Below are 14,918 nucleotides of genomic sequence, written 5' to 3'. Positions count from 1 at the left end.
TGCTAAGTGAATTGTTTGTAGCTTTAGGTGCTTTCTGATTCATAACTGTTTTGATTGTTTCGACAACAGCCGAGCCAATGTGCAGGCTTGTCCGGGCATGACGCTACTTAGACATCACCGGAGTATCCAGTTGCCATTCACTAAGTACTTGAACGAGCTGTATCTTTCACATAATTGGCTGCCTTGCGAGTCTTCACTCCTGCCCTCCACCATTCCAGCCCAGACATATCTCTATCATGCTCGGTCGACTTCGCGTAACCTGCCCTCCTCAGAAACGGACTATCCAGAGACTTCCAAGGCAACTTATCCGTCGGACGTACAAAGTACAAAAGCCCCAAGCGATTCATATGCACCTGGTCTTTCGGTGGCGCTATGACCCGATGTAAACCACTTTTCAGATACACATTGGTGAGAAACTGCAATGCGTCGGCAATGTTCACTGCAACAGTGCCGGCGGGAATCCTCAAATGCTCCCAGTCCGTTTGCACTCGCTGCACTTGCAGCGCTGCTATTGGTTGTTGAAAGAGGAATGTCAATGTTCCTTTGTCTGTATGGCCACGGAGGTAATAGTCGTCAAACATCCTATTTTCTTCTTGCGACCGGGCATGGTATAACATATACCGCACGGAGCTATCACATTCGTCTTCGTAGCGGTTGCCGTTCACAAATTGATCTTCTGGAAGCTCTAGCATCGTCGCAAGTATTCGTAGAAGTTTGAATGAGACATTCTCGTGCATACGGCGGGAGAATCGCTCGATCTCGGCTGAATATTGCTTGATAAGTTCTGGCTGCGAGCGTTGGCTTTGAGGGATGAACTTGAAGATACTGTAAAACTCCAGTGAATCTTGCAGTCCTGAAAAGAGACTCAAGGTACCTAATGGCCGGTAGCCATTATAATTTCCTTCGTGCAAAGGTGCAAGTTGTCTCAGTCTTTCTTGCACAGGCTGTGCAAAGAATGCTTGTGCAATGGCAAATTGCAGATCAATCTCATCCTCGGAAAGACCAATATTGGTAATATAAAAGAAGCCTGTTCTATGTTAGTATTTTTTCTATGGCGGAAGAAACCGAGAGAAATACCAAAGTCACGCACGCATTTTTTGACTTGCTGTGCTAGTCGATCTCTGCCTCCCGGACGATCATATTCAGAAAGATCAATGGTAACGACATTCGCATATTTCACTAGCACAGAGTTAAGTTTAGGGATTCATTAACGAGGGTGTTATTGCTCACATGGACATCTCGTCTCCGGTGGATGTTCATACTTCGGCAGAGGAATCTTAAAGCCAGGCTTAGAATCCAAGCTGTCCACTTGCAATGTCATTCTCTTTCCTGAAAAAAGAGCACCGTAAGATAGAAGAGGTTGATTCAGCCATAACTCTAAATAATTCCATTAATTGCCACCAGATCAATACCCCATAAACACAGTGGGTCAACAGTGTTCCACAGCAAGTCTAACCACTTGTGCTGTAAGCGTGTCAATGAGATCCACCAAGGCGCATCCATCGTCCGACATGTTGCATGGTCTTTCAATTTGATCCTCTGTTCTCTGTCATTGGGAAACCCCGCAGGAAAAAGCTGCAACGATCATCGGGGCTTCAGGAGCTCTCACCGCTAATTGGGGCGGTTTATAAGTGTATTTCATGGTATATCTGATCAGTTTTCTTAACACTTAATCTAGGTCTTATCTAACGGTCTTAGGGAAGGTGTAGTATGGCGCTTTGTAGGCCGATCATTCTAGTTGTAGACAGTTTGCCTTATAATCCCAGTTCTTAATCAAGCACCTGTGATCTTCGTGAAGGATAAGCTAACGACCAAGACACCATTCTAATTTCATAATTCATTATAGGAAAAGCATAAACAAGCCACTAACAGCACAGAAAATAACACAAGTCAAGCATCTAGGTATACAGGGGACTAGAACACTGAAGCAATGTGACATGTTATTAGCCAAAACTAACCACAAACATGCAAGACACCCAGCGAAAACTTGCGAAAGCCAAAGCAAGAGATACCGAATACCAAAATGCAAACTCCAAACAACACCGCCCCCATCTATTTCACGCCTTAGGATGAGGGGCGAGAGCGAGTGGGTGGGGGACATCCCACAGGCTCCTGTATAGATGAAGTCAGTAGATGTTTTATTTCTTGTGGAACTGTCAGACACGAACCGAGGTTGCACGGTGCTTGCGACCAAGATTCTCTCTTTCCACAGCAGGCGCCTGCGTCTTAGGCTGGGGAACCCTGGCCATGTTCCCCATGCATATGGTGTTGCTTCGACCATCAACCTTTATACCAGCATTGAGATCGACCTCCAATGTTCTCAGGTTACCGGACACGTCGCAAAGAGCGTTGACGCGGTTCAAAGTGTCAATTATAGCGGTCACAGTCGATGACATGTTTGCGTGTCGCGGAGGGGAAGGCCTATTGGCCGACGATGTGTTTGACTCGGTCTGAGTTGGAGGAAGGGCAGCTCCAGATGGGAGAATAATGGTATTGTCCTGGCCGGCCACAGAGATGGAGTTATCAATTCGGATGGTGATAGGGCCAGACTCCTCTTCCTGGTCGGGGTTGATGGCCATGACATTTCTACCATCAGGTTGGCAGACCGACAGTGTATATGGAGGAGGAGCGGTGGGTGGAGGGTTGTTGCGATTAGCTCGAACTTCTGCCAGCTTTTGAAGCTGATAACGGAATGAGTCTGATGGGGGAAGCATTATGAAGAGAAAAGTGTGAGAGATCTAAAGGTGAGAAGTAAACAAGCGCGAAGTTGGATATTTAAACCAAGTTTGGAGGTTTCTATTGTTGATGGCGATTGAATGGGCACAATAGGAAGACATTCAATAGGCGACCAATCAGAGGCCATGGTTGGCCATTGAGTTGCCTAGTCGGGAAATCTCAATGGAGGCTTGTGTGCTCAATAGAGATCACGCGTTTGCTATTGTTCATGGGTATCAATAAAAAAATGTACCAGTACCTGGGCTACGGTGGCCGGGCCGTACTCAAGTAAGTACCCTATACATCTAGTGTAAAAAGTGTGATTCCAAATCCTTCCTCAAAAAGCATGGGATCATGCGCCTATCCACTAGTCCCTGGCTGTGGATCAAGCCTTCGTACAGGGCGTTTGTGTCACCAAAAGAACCGGACCTTAGTCCATCGGTTCCTTCCTCGGCTGCCGGGGTCTCTCTGATGCCTATGCCGTCTGGGCAGGGAGCATTGCCTGGTCAGATTCTTCGCTGTTTCTCATGGGTGTCTGACATCGGTCCCTGCTGATAGGGGAGGCTCCTTACTGCTTGGGGGAATGGCGGGATCAGGATAGGGTTGGCCCGGATAGTATGGCCCACCCGGGTGAAGAGACTGCGCCGTCTGCACCAACATTAGCAAGGACAAACGCCCTCGTAGATTGACCAAATTATACCGGTATTTCTGTCGTCCGACAGCCAAACCGTTACGGGTTGGTACTGACTTCACGGAACTCATCACCTTCAACCTCCACCTCGCGATCTCGGATTCGGCGCATCAGAGCTAGGAAGTTGCTTTGTTGGAACTTTTGGCTTTGGTCATTGCGAACGCTGTCAAGCAGTTGGCCTGCGGTCCGGGCAAGCTCATCTGCATCTCGGCCCCGTGTTTGAGGGTCCTCCTTGTCGCTCTGGGGAATGAGATCGGACCCAAGTCGGACTTGCTCTTGGGCGACGGGCTCGATGGTATCAACTTCATCGGTATCCAAATTCTGCTGGGTAACTTGCTGGGGGAGGTCGGCTCCCTGTAACTCCATGTCCGCCCTTGCCTGATCAAACGCAGCCTCAAATGCAGACTCATCAAACTGCTCCATGGGCTTCTGCTGTTCGGGCTGCATAGCTTGCGGGGGTTGCATCTGATTCATGGAACCATACATCGGGTAGCTGGGCGCAAACGATGGCTGGAAGCCACCATGCATTTGCGGGGTCTGCTGGGCCTGGGACATAGGCCCTCGTTGCTGTTGATTCATAAACTCATTCTGCCATCCGCCATGTGCCGTGACTGGTGCGATATTAGGTCTGTGTAGTTGCGATACAGGGTGCGAGGGTCCTGAGATTTGCAAGTTCTGGAAATCCGACGCCCAGCTGGCGTTTCCCGGATGATGTGCGGGGCGCTGCGCTGCATGGTGCTGTACTGGTGCTCGGAAATGAGCGGGGTATTGTAAATCTGGCAATGCAGGACCGGCGGTATTGGCTTCGAATGCGGCGAACTCCGGGTCAAGTATTCCCTCTCGGGGGTTCTGGGATCGGAAACCCTGGAGAGCGCAATTTAGTGCGGGTGAAACGAAGACATGTCAACATAATCACAAACCTGGGCAGGCGATTGCCTGGAAGTCAACCGATCTTGCTGAAGGGTCCGATCAACCGACGTATGCTTCTGGAAGTTTTGAAGCGCGTTCGACGGCCCGCACAGCGCATCAGCCATGATGACCCGTGATAATCAGTGAGAAAATATTTCAATAGAGAGATTCTGGGGCTAAGGTACTCCGGTAGGCAGAAAACAAAGAGCGAATATAGTGAAGATAGATGAGAAGATCAGAAGACAACCAGAGAGCGTGGGGTTGCCGATGCTCGACCGAGGCCCCGGACTCATCACGTGCCCTGAGTCAGCACGATAAGGATAAGCGGACTCAGGCCAGGTTGTTTGGCCCATACAAACAGGGAGTTTCTGGTCCCGCTTCGCTCTTCTACTTCCATTGTTTGTCTCTTTTTATATCACAAAATGGTGAGTGTCTTGTTTTGCACAATTGCGATCATGCCTCAATCGCCTCGCTAACACCTACGAAACTCCAGGCTTCCGCTCAGGTGATCTCGAACTCAGGGCACGAGGAGATGATTGTATGTGCTTGGATACTAGGTCCAATTGACAGCTGTTGCCGTCCGATGCGGAGCTTTAGCTGACTGAGCTCCTTGGAATATAGCACGATGCCACCTTGGATTACTACGGCCGCAGATTGGCAACATGTTCCTCAGACAAAACGATAAAGATCTTTGAGGTTGAGGGAGAGTCACACCGTCTCGTCGAGACACTGAAGGGGTGAGCTTGCCTGGTGAATCGTTGCATCCAAAGATTTGGTCGCTGACTTGGGTACCTAATAGTCACGAGGGCGCAGTGTGGTGTGTCGCATGGGTAAGTGGTGACGCCAAACACCAGTCATTGCATCGCGCAACCAGACTAATAGTATCTTCCTCTTGTTCTAGGCTCACCCGAAGTTTGGCACAATTCTGGCCTCATCCTCCTACGACGGCAAGGTCTTGATCTGGCGGGAACAGCCCCAGAATGCTACCTCCCCGGCCGGTGGCAGCTCATGGACGAAGGTCTTCGACTTCTCCCTTCACACGGCTTCCGTGAACATGGTCTCCTGGGCTCCCCATGAGAGCGGATGTCTCCTTGCTTGCGCTTCCTCCGATGGCCATGTCAGCGTGCTCGAGTTCTCTGACAACAACTGGACTCACCAGACCTTCCACGCCCACGGTATGGGTGTCAACTCCATTAGCTGGGCTCCCGCCGCCTTTGCCGGTAGCCTGATCAGCTCCAACCCCGGACCTGGTCAACAGCGCCGGTTCGTCACCGGTGGTAGTGACAACCTGGTCAAGATCTGGGACTACAAGTATGTTTTTTGACTGAGAGTGTTTAATCACATAAACTGACTGCATCCTCCAGCGCCGAATCCAAGTCTTACAACCCTACTCAAATTCTCGAGGGTCACTCGGACTGGGTCCGTGATGTGGCCTGGTCTCCGAGCATCCTCTCCAAGTCCTACATCGCCTCAGCTTCGCAAGACAAGACCGTTCGTATCTGGACCTCCGATGCCTCCAACCCGGGCCAGTGGAGCAGCCAAACACTCGAGTTTGACACTGTTCTGTGGCGTGTGAGCTGGAGTCTCAGCGGCAACATCCTTGCCGTAAGTGGAGGCGACAACAAGGTCAGTTTGTGGAAGGAGAACCTCAAGGGCCAGTGGGAGAAGGTCAAGGATATCGAAGAGTAGTGGTTGTTTCTTTTCTATGTTATCTATTCCCTTCCTCAACGCATAATTTCTTTACACCTTCAAACAAAAAGATACGCTGCTTCACGTTGCAACGGTTCTACAGAGCCGATAATCTAGACTCAAATCTCAAAAGGCAATTGTCGACAATCTGTTCAATGGTCCTACCTAGCTCTCTTCTCTCCGTTCTCTCTTTTTGGCCCATCGTTCTCCTTCCCAGCATGCCCCTGCCGATATGCGGGAGACACCTCGATGCAACAGCACCGAATCGACATTGCCCGAAGGCACACATCACACGTCCCAGAAAATAAAAGGGCCCCGGCCAGTCTGGTCCTTCGTGTCCACCCAGCGCCCCAGCATCACTCGTCCTCCGGGGATGATCAGGGCCTCGTAGGAGTGAACCCACTCAGCGTCCGCCATTGCTGTGCGAAATGCAGCATAATTGACGCTGGTGTCGCCCTGCCAGATGGTGAAGCAAATGCGGGTCCAGCCACTGAATTCCCCGTAAGTGACGTCGATATCCTCGGTGAATCCAAAGATTGTGTTGTCCTCCTCATCAGTGATGCCGTGAATGTTCTGCTTTCCCTCAAAGTACACGCGGCGAATCTCAGGCCCAACAAGGGGAATGATCTCTCTGCAGATCTGGGGCCAGAAAACGTCGGCATTGGGTTTAACCTTGAGTTTGAGGGTCTGGGCAAATTTAGTCTGGTATCTGACAATATCGTGACGATGTTCGAATTTGACTTACCATAACGTCGATCACATCGACGTGGGTCTCCAAGTCTGCGCATGTTTGCCGGTTGAGTAGCTCAAATTCCTCCTGAGTTTCGGGTAGCGGGTGCAAGCAAGCTAGTTAAAGGGGGTCAGTTTTCGGTATATATCAAATGCTTGGAGGCTATTTGTTACTCACAATAAACCCCCAGCCACGAGGTGCTCAGTTTGCAGCCATCGTCCGGGTCGAGCTTTCGAACCTGGGGCTTCATGTACGCTGGAAGAGACGCGAAGGTCTCGCTGTAGGTCAGCTCAGATGCGGTCAGCAGGTGACGCTGCCAAAAGCTTCTCATTTGCAGCATTTTCTCAAGGTCGAGATTAACATGATCAATGTAGGGCTCGCCCAACTCTTCAGCGAACGAGTAAAGGGTAGCGAGGTTGTAGTCGGTACGGTGGCATGCCTGTGTGACTGTCGAGTCCAGGGCAAGGGGAGTCAAGCACTATACCAGACAACAATGTTAGTAAAGGCTCCCTGTTAATGTACAACGAGAAAGTGTACCAGCTGGAGGGCGAAGAAAAGCTGAGATGGGCCTTCTTTTCGTGGGTACTTGAGAAGGTTCATAGACTTGAGCGACTCATAAAGTCGGTCCAGGGTCTTGGAGTGACAGTCTTGTTCAAGATGTACGGTGATCGCTTCCTCGAGCATCGTTTTCAAAACTCGCATGCAGAGATACTGGCGATCGTCTTCTTTTTCTGCAAAGTTGAACTTTGCCCTCAGAACGATGGCACGAGTTTGATACTCGTGCCTGAGCTCGCTCGAGGCTTTGACAGATGGAACATCGTAGCATCTGGTGAATAGGCTTCGCCAGACAACTGACTCCGGGGCGAACACTTTGGCCCACATATCTCTGCATGTCCGAGAGAATCGAAGGACATCGTGGTCTGTTGGAAGGAAGCTGGCAATTTCTTGAACAATCTATTGGTTCGATGGATTAGCAAGATATACTGTACAATGAGGTGATGCACTTACCTCGTTCGGAAGGCCAAGAATATTTTTTTCAGAAGCAGGAGGGTTGTGAATGGCAGCTGGCTGTGTAGTGGATGGCAATTGCCCATCGCTTTGGTCGTTTTCGCATAAAGGTACGTTGGACGTCATTGTTCTATTTGATGCTCGTGTTAGTATAGTTCATGGGATGATGTCTGGGCCGGTATCTGGGTCATCCAGCATACGTACGAAAGACAATGGACGAACGAACGAGCGCGCGTAATGCGAAGGAAAGAAAAAAGAGGGCAAACAAGCGCTCGTTTATGAAGTGAGGAGGAAAGGTCCGCTTTGAATTGCCTCGTTTTAGAGTATGAACCTTGAGGCGAGCAAGTTTTAAGAGAAATCGAATCTCGAATATCTGATCGAAGCTCAAATATGGGATCAAATCGAAGACCAAGCGAAATTGTACTGTATGAGATTGTGCGTTCATGTCTCAATACTATTCAAGTCGAGTGTGAAGATACTTTATACACGAGGCACGACACGCCTTCTTTGCAGGCTTTCCTTCACTCCCCAGCCCTCTGACAAAAGACCTTTTACTTCTTCAAGGCCAAGTCCACTCATCTCAGGGTAAATTGCCCATACTGCAACCCATCCAGCTACACAGACCAGTGCATATAGAAGGAAAGTCCACGAGGGTGAGATCCATTCCATCATGGGTAAGAAGGTAAGGCCAATGATAAAGTTCGATCCCCAATTAGTTGCAGTAGCCAACGATGAGCCCAGCGAGCGCACGCTCAGAGGGAACAATTCTGACTGCTGCCAGGGAACATTGCCGAGACCGAAGGCATAAGCCGCAGTGTATATGGTAAGACAAGACAGGATAGCAAGGGGCAAAAAAGAACCGGCACTATCGGGGGGTTCTTCACGTCGCGTTGGGGGTTGGTCATTCCATACATCCTTCAAGGAAGAGAATGACAGCGCGCAGATGACCAGGGCAACGGTCATCACTGGCATTGAATAAAGCAAGATTCGCCGGCGTCCGATCTTGTCAATCAGCGCAAATGCAAGAAGCGTGAAAATAAAGTTTGTCACAGCCACTGAAAGAGACACCAAAGTCGGGGAGGAGAACGATAGAGCCGAGAAGATGGTTGCCGAGAAGTACATCAGACTGTTGAAGCCACACAGTTGTTGAACTCCCTGAAGCATCATCGCGATGATTAATGCTCTCCTGTTCCCACCATGCAATAACTGCTGCCCCCGTTCAAGGGTATCGTGTAACCACTGCGGCTTTGTACCACGAGCTTTACCCTGTCCTAGCTCTAATGCCTCTTCATCAATCTCCCCGTTGATATCGTGCAAGACTCGATCAACCACGCGGTCACCTCCAGGGCAATCTTGGTAAATCTTGACTAGAACGGCCTTCGCTCGGACACCAAATCCGGCCTGAACCAACCACCGAGGCGTCTCGGGTAGGAAAGCGAGAATGGCAAGCTGGAAGAAGGCCGGGAATGCTCCGAGGCCCACGATCCAGCGCCAGCCTCCGGTTGTACTGGTGAAAAGCCAGCCAACTATGTATGCTACCACCTGGCCGCCGGTGATGAACAGACTGAGAATAGTAACAAGTCTTCCTCTTGCGTTCGATGGTGCCAATTCAGAAATGTACCTGCAGGCTCCCCCATTAGCAATCTTGCTCCGTGATCAGTCGCATGGTATGGCTTTCATCCTAATCCATGACTTGCAGTCAACTTACAATGGAGTAACCGCACTTGCGCTCCCAACCGCAAGGCCAACAATACTCCGTCCAAGAATCATACCCCAAACCTGGCTTGTGGAAGCCTGGACCAAAGCCCCAAGGGCAAATAACGCATCTGCGCCAAGTATAACTTTCCGACGGCCCAGCTTATCTGCCAGCACTCCGGTGAAAGGACTGGCTATTAATGCGAACAGGCTCGTACATGACGTGATCAGGCTTTTGTCGAGTGTTGTCAATGGTCGGTTCGAGAGATCCGTGCCAACTGTCACCAAAGTTGAGGAAATGACTCCTGTGCTGGAAGTTCAAACAACTGTTAGCCGCTATCCGGTAGAACAATGGAGCCGCAACAAGGCGTCTGCCGGAGTATGGAGCATACTCATATCCAAAGAGGAGCCCACTAATTCCTGCTGAAAAGGTCAACGCCCATATGAACCAGCCCCCTGAGTATTCCAGCTCGGAGGCCAGGCCCTCGTTGCCATGGTCTTCATGGTCATGGTCGGGAGTGTAGGCGGGGGCGAGTAAGGGCGCGTTGGAACCCGAGTTGTCTAGTTCATCTGCGTCTGTCATATTCTAAGGCTCTATTTCCAGAGAACTGAAATCAGCTCCTAGATTCTATCAGGGGAATGTCCAATGTTTCAAGTGACGTCTGGGGCTACGATAAGCCGATAAGAAGGCGGAAATCGGGTTCCGGAATGCCGACATCTATGGAATCATAAATGTGTATACAGTGGCATTCGCTCTGCTTTGGCTTCTCTTTTTTTCACCTTCTTTTTTACACATGTTCGAGTGCCTCAAGTTATATGGTTTACCCATGTAGATTGTATAAGAGTGGTAGCGGGAAAGGGCTTATGGCCTATGACTGTACATGCATATATCTCATGCACAGAATTGACAAACCGGTTACACAATTGTCTGTTCTATGTTGGCGTAGCTCGTTGAAGATGGAATTCATATTTTTTTCTTGATACTACACTGTACATGTATCTCCCCTTAGTGCTTAGCCACAACACCAGCAGCATCAGCCTGCTCAGTGATCCTCTTCTTGTAAGCATTGACTGTGCCGTCAAACTTGTGCACAGTACCACCATCGCAGACCCAGAGACTGGTGCAAACATTCTGCAACATGGTCACATCGTGGGAAACCATCACAACACCTCCCTCGAACTTGCGGAGCGCATCTGACAGAGCATCCATACCCTCAATATCCAAGTGGTTAGAAGGTTCGTCAAGAACAAGAATGTGAGGATTGGTCAATGACAGGCAAGCAAAGGCCACACGCGATTTCTGACCTCCAGACAGAAGTCCCATGCGCTGAAGACCAGTTGTACCAGTGATACCAAAGCTATGAGAACATATTAGTGACTGGGATGTGGGCAAAGGGGTTAAGAGTTGACTTACGCGCCCAGGTGTCTCCGGTACTCTTCGTCGGTCTTTCCGGGATAAGTCTTAGTCATGAAGCCTACTGCACTGGTTGTCATGTCCAGAGCGTCGACGTGATGCTGGGCAAAAAATCCAATGCGCAGTCTTGAGTTGGTAGAGATAAGACCGGATGTGGGTTCGAGCTGATTGGTGAGTAGCTTCAGCACCGTAGTCTTACCAGCACCATTAGGTCCGACAATTCCAATACGCGAGTCAAGCTGGACATCCAGATCGACATTCTTGAGAAGAGGTTTGTCCTTGGTGTAACCGAAGCAAACTTCGGACATCTGGACAATAGGGGGTGAGAGCTTCTCGACCTCGGGGAATGCGAAGTGGACGGTGTATTCGCTTTCCGGAGCTTCAAGGACTGGCATACGCTCAAGTTTCTTGATTCTTGACTGGGCTTCGGAAGATTTCGCAGCATTGTATCGGAATTTGTCAATAAACGCTGATAAATCGTTAGTACAGCTCGTATGACAGCACGCGGCGTCACAAACCTTGCAAGTGTGCTCTCTCGGCCATTTGCTTCTCATATTCGCGCTTAGCGGTCTTCCGACGCTCCTCCTTGGTTGCGTAGAAGGATTCTATGAAATGTTAGAAGGTTTCAGATGCCTTGATCTAGTATTACTTACCGAAGTTAGCACCCCTGTAGTAGTCCAGTCTCTCGGAATGTTGGTGAATAATATCCGTAGCGACTTCGTTCAAGAATGCACGATCGTGAGAGACCACAAGGACTGTGCTGGGGTACCCCTGGAGGTAATTCGAAAGGAAAGTAATAGACGGAACGTCCAACATGTTCGACGGTTCTATGAACAGTCAGTAGGCTACTCGTTCAATAGAGGCAGTAAAACATACCGTCCAGCAAGAGCAAATCGGGCTCGCAGAAAAGTGCTCTCGCCAGGGACAGACGCATTCTCCAACCTCCAGAGAAGGTCTTGGTCGGGTACTGCTGGCGTTCTTGGGAGAAACCAAGACCAGCCAAGATACTAGCCGCACGGGACTCGGCCTTGTCCGATTCCATTTCAGAAAGTTTGCTGTAAATATCACTCAAAGTGATATCCAAGCCTTCACGTTGCTCGTCAAGTCTAGCAGCATCCTGGGAGGTGTCTGCCATCGAGGATCTCTCTTCTTCGAGCTCGGCCAATTGTTTCGAGATTTTCTGTGATGTCAATTAGTAAACGTATCGTAATAATGTATTGGGGGTTGACTAACCGCTTGCTCTCCGAGGAGGTGCTTCCGCCACACATCCGCATCCAGGACTGCCTGCAAAGCAGGTGTATCATCACCAGTAATCTATGTAGACAGTTAGTAACAGCAAACGCAAGGAGATTGAATCAGATATACCTCTTGCTCGACGTGAAGAATTGAAACGTGAGTGGGAATGGGGATTTCTCTGCGACTTAAAGCGCGCAAAAGTGTAGATTTACCGATACCGTTCTGGCCAACGAGACCATAACGACGACCGTAGGCGAGTGTGAAGGCAGCATCCGTCAGGATACGCAGGCCACTGATGGAGATATCGATGTTATCCAGCTTGATGTCCTTGCTCTTGGCCTGGGAGTCAGAGCCCAGTTGAAGAGGGTTGACAGCCATGAAGAACTCCTCGTATGACATAGTCTCATCCGGCTGGTTGAGCAAGCGGGAGGACTCGTAGGTAACGTTCTTCATCTGCTTCTTGTCCTGCTTGGCACGAATCTTACGTTCGGCCTTCTCGAGCTTTTTCTTGTCCACCTTGGACTCGACCTTTCTAGCATTGGCTGATTCCAGGTCGACAGTGTTTCCAGTCAATCCCAGGGTCGAGGACATGTTCCGCTGTGCGCCAACATTGATGGCCTGGTCCAGCTTCTTAGCCCTGAAGGGCATTTGTCTCTGCTCGGCATCAACGCCGTCAGCGGAGCTGAGGCCCGTGATGAATTTCGCGACTAAGTTGCCAATCGTCTCGTAGTTTTGCGGGGAGAAATCTCCAGAAGCGGAGACCAGAAGCTCGGTAACGGCTTCGGCAGCTTCTGACAGTGGGGACTGGCCGCTGGTATCTTCGACGTAAAGGTTTGCGGCATGGGTCAGGTAGCCCTATCAAACGGTCAGCTTCATTCACATTTCCCCTCGCGCATGCAAATACATACCACAGCGTAGTCGGAGACGACATGGTCGATACCAGGGATTTGCGCCTGGATTTGAGACTCCATGGTTTCAGGTTCAGGTGAATGTGACTCACTCCGGCGACAACCTGGGACCTCTAGTACAAGTCGAGCGTGGATTTCTTGTTGTGAGGTCCCCATGATAGAGTGGGCTTTTTGGATGTGTGTTATCGATAAGATCACGTGAGGCTCGATCTATAATTTTCATGTATTGATGTCGAGCTTCTCTTTCAGTCTCGAGTTTATTATTTGTTTAGTACTGAGCTAGACGGGCTCTTGTCTGATTTGTAGTACATTTCATATCTAATAGGTGTGTGGTTGACATTATCGGTAAATTGTGACATGAGAAGGCCATATAGGAGGCATGAAAGCATGGAAATAGTAAGAAAAGAACATCAAGCCAGCAAGGCGAAGGAACTAACAGAATGTCAAAGGCATGTCCAACAGCATGACAGGTATGCTACTTCAGAATTGGCATGTCCCAAGGTAGGTGAAGGCACCTAGAACAGTGTTTGACTACTTGGTTAACTTCCCGATGCATTCCACAAATTTAATCGGCGAAATGCATAGAGGTTGAATACCCTTCTGATATTTCTAGTTGTCAATATCTGAGTTGTGGTTAGCGATCATCCTTAGAGGCGTAATGTGAGATATCTGGAATTGTCGACTCCGATATGTGTATTGTGTATTCCTAATCCGCTGTTTGGGTACATTCGTGTGGTGAATCCTGAGACCACTTATCTTGGTATGTAGAAATTACATCTCAGTCCCAGAAGACCGCTTTTTGTGAGGTCAATGGCTTCTGAGTGCTGGCCTCCCGGAGCCGTCACGGTGAATGGGCCAACGGATCGATCTATAAGGACTCATCAATTTCAGAATCGGAACGAACTTGATCATAGTTTAGCTGTTTTCAATAGTGTTCAATTTCCGTAATTAAACCACAATGACCTCCTTTCAACAAAGTCCAAGTCAACAAAACAAGGTGGTGGACAGGCAGTCAAGTTTTGAATCACATGTGGGTGTTTGTGCTATACACATCTGCAGGAAACAGGGGCCAAATCACCCGATGTCACACGACTTAAGATTAGTCCCTGGAGATGAAGTCCTTGGGGGTGACAAATGACATATTATCGCGTACCATTTGGTTGCAGCTTCTCCGTCTCCCTGATCATTGATTGTAGAGCAATGTCAGGTTTTGAGACGGTGAGCATGATCTTACCTTGAAAAGGTGAGGTGGAGCATGCAGAGTTGACCGCTCTCCACCCTTACTCAAAGACAATCCAGCTGCAGCCGAAGACACTATATCAAAACGGGCGGTCGCAAAATGAAAAGGTGTGGCCAGCCACTCCAGTATACTCATCAACTGGACCCTAGTGAAACCCTCACCTAGGTTATAGGCACTTGTTGAAGCGTGCAGAGTGTTTCATAAGTACATGTAGTTTCATGTCGGAGCGATTGCATGTGATTAGCATAATGAAGTGAACCGAGACCGAGATCGAACGAGTGCAAAGGTAGTGAAATCCAGCACGCGAACCTGTCAGGGTGACGTTTAACCGCCTCGACCGCCAGATATGCAGGATACTCATCACAAAACTCTTGCAGGCATGGGAGCACGAGTTGCCTGCATCCTAAAGGCCGAGAGTTGAGCCCCAAAGCCAAAGTGACGATCTTTGTTTGGGTCTATGTTTTGGGAATAGCCCGCCAAGCGGTGACAAGCCAATCATTCGCCCAGAGCATTCAAAGATCATCAAGTGGTGCAGGGAATGTGCTGACCTGCATGTATGACACAGTTGAGACCGGTATAACGGATATTGGCAGATTTATTTTCGAGCCGCTTGGGGTGTAACCCTGAGCAAGAATAGATCTGAGCATTGAAATCCATAGGTCCACAGGTAATTTGGCATTTGC

General features: G+C 49.4%; 6 protein-coding genes across 6 annotated transcripts; all 6 read right to left on the bottom strand.

Annotated features, from left to right (window-relative positions):
* Positions 1 to 140: 140 nt before the first annotated feature.
* Positions 141 to 1,321, bottom strand: PENARI_c017G03394 (uncharacterized protein; the record flags this gene model as incomplete). Its single annotated transcript, XM_022634289.1, has 3 exons — positions 141 to 1,027; positions 1,078 to 1,179; positions 1,231 to 1,321. The coding sequence occupies 3 exons, from the start codon at positions 1,319 to 1,321 to the stop codon at positions 141 to 143; spliced, it is 1,080 nt and encodes a 359-aa protein (XP_022485756.1).
* A 743-nt stretch (positions 1,322 to 2,064) lies between these two features.
* PENARI_c017G10358 (uncharacterized protein) lies at positions 2,065 to 2,714 on the bottom strand (the record flags this gene model as incomplete). The annotated part of the gene is made up of 2 exons (XM_022634413.1): positions 2,065 to 2,112; positions 2,169 to 2,714. The coding sequence occupies 2 exons, from the start codon at positions 2,712 to 2,714 to the stop codon at positions 2,065 to 2,067; spliced, it is 594 nt and encodes a 197-aa protein (XP_022485794.1).
* Positions 2,715 to 3,445: 731 nt separating this feature from the next.
* On the bottom strand, positions 3,446 to 4,440 carry pex20 (the record flags this gene model as incomplete). Its single annotated transcript, XM_022634376.1, has 2 exons — positions 3,446 to 4,270; positions 4,327 to 4,440. 2 exons carry the CDS (start codon positions 4,438 to 4,440, stop codon positions 3,446 to 3,448), a joined length of 939 nt encoding a protein of 312 aa, XP_022485928.1.
* A 1,852-nt stretch (positions 4,441 to 6,292) lies between these two features.
* Positions 6,293 to 7,868, bottom strand: PENARI_c017G02691 (uncharacterized protein; the record flags this gene model as incomplete). The annotated part of the gene is made up of 5 exons (XM_022634271.1): positions 6,293 to 6,691; positions 6,750 to 6,850; positions 6,912 to 7,212; positions 7,272 to 7,688; positions 7,743 to 7,868. The coding sequence occupies 5 exons, from the start codon at positions 7,866 to 7,868 to the stop codon at positions 6,293 to 6,295; spliced, it is 1,344 nt and encodes a 447-aa protein (XP_022485757.1).
* Positions 7,869 to 8,222: 354 nt separating this feature from the next.
* PENARI_c017G09372 (putative MFS myo-inositol transporter) lies at positions 8,223 to 10,020 on the bottom strand (the record flags this gene model as incomplete). Its single annotated transcript, XM_022634395.1, has 3 exons — positions 8,223 to 9,363; positions 9,451 to 9,747; positions 9,830 to 10,020. 3 exons carry the CDS (start codon positions 10,018 to 10,020, stop codon positions 8,223 to 8,225), a joined length of 1,629 nt encoding a protein of 542 aa, XP_022485724.1.
* Positions 10,021 to 10,443: 423 nt separating this feature from the next.
* PENARI_c017G00469 (putative AAA family ATPase GCN20) lies at positions 10,444 to 13,058 on the bottom strand (the record flags this gene model as incomplete). Its single annotated transcript, XM_022634225.1, has 8 exons — positions 10,444 to 10,795; positions 10,852 to 11,320; positions 11,370 to 11,456; positions 11,505 to 11,678; positions 11,728 to 12,031; positions 12,085 to 12,165; positions 12,217 to 12,942; positions 12,996 to 13,058. The coding sequence occupies 8 exons, from the start codon at positions 13,056 to 13,058 to the stop codon at positions 10,444 to 10,446; spliced, it is 2,256 nt and encodes a 751-aa protein (XP_022485692.1).
* Positions 13,059 to 14,918: the final 1,860 nt, after the last annotated feature.

Source organism: Penicillium arizonense (genome assembly GCF_001773325.1).
Source record: "Penicillium arizonense strain CBS 141311 chromosome Unknown PENARI_contig017, whole genome shotgun sequence".
Classification (NCBI taxonomy): Eukaryota; Fungi; Ascomycota; class Eurotiomycetes; order Eurotiales; family Aspergillaceae; genus Penicillium; species Penicillium arizonense.
This window is presented reverse-complemented; position numbering and strand designations above follow the sequence as displayed.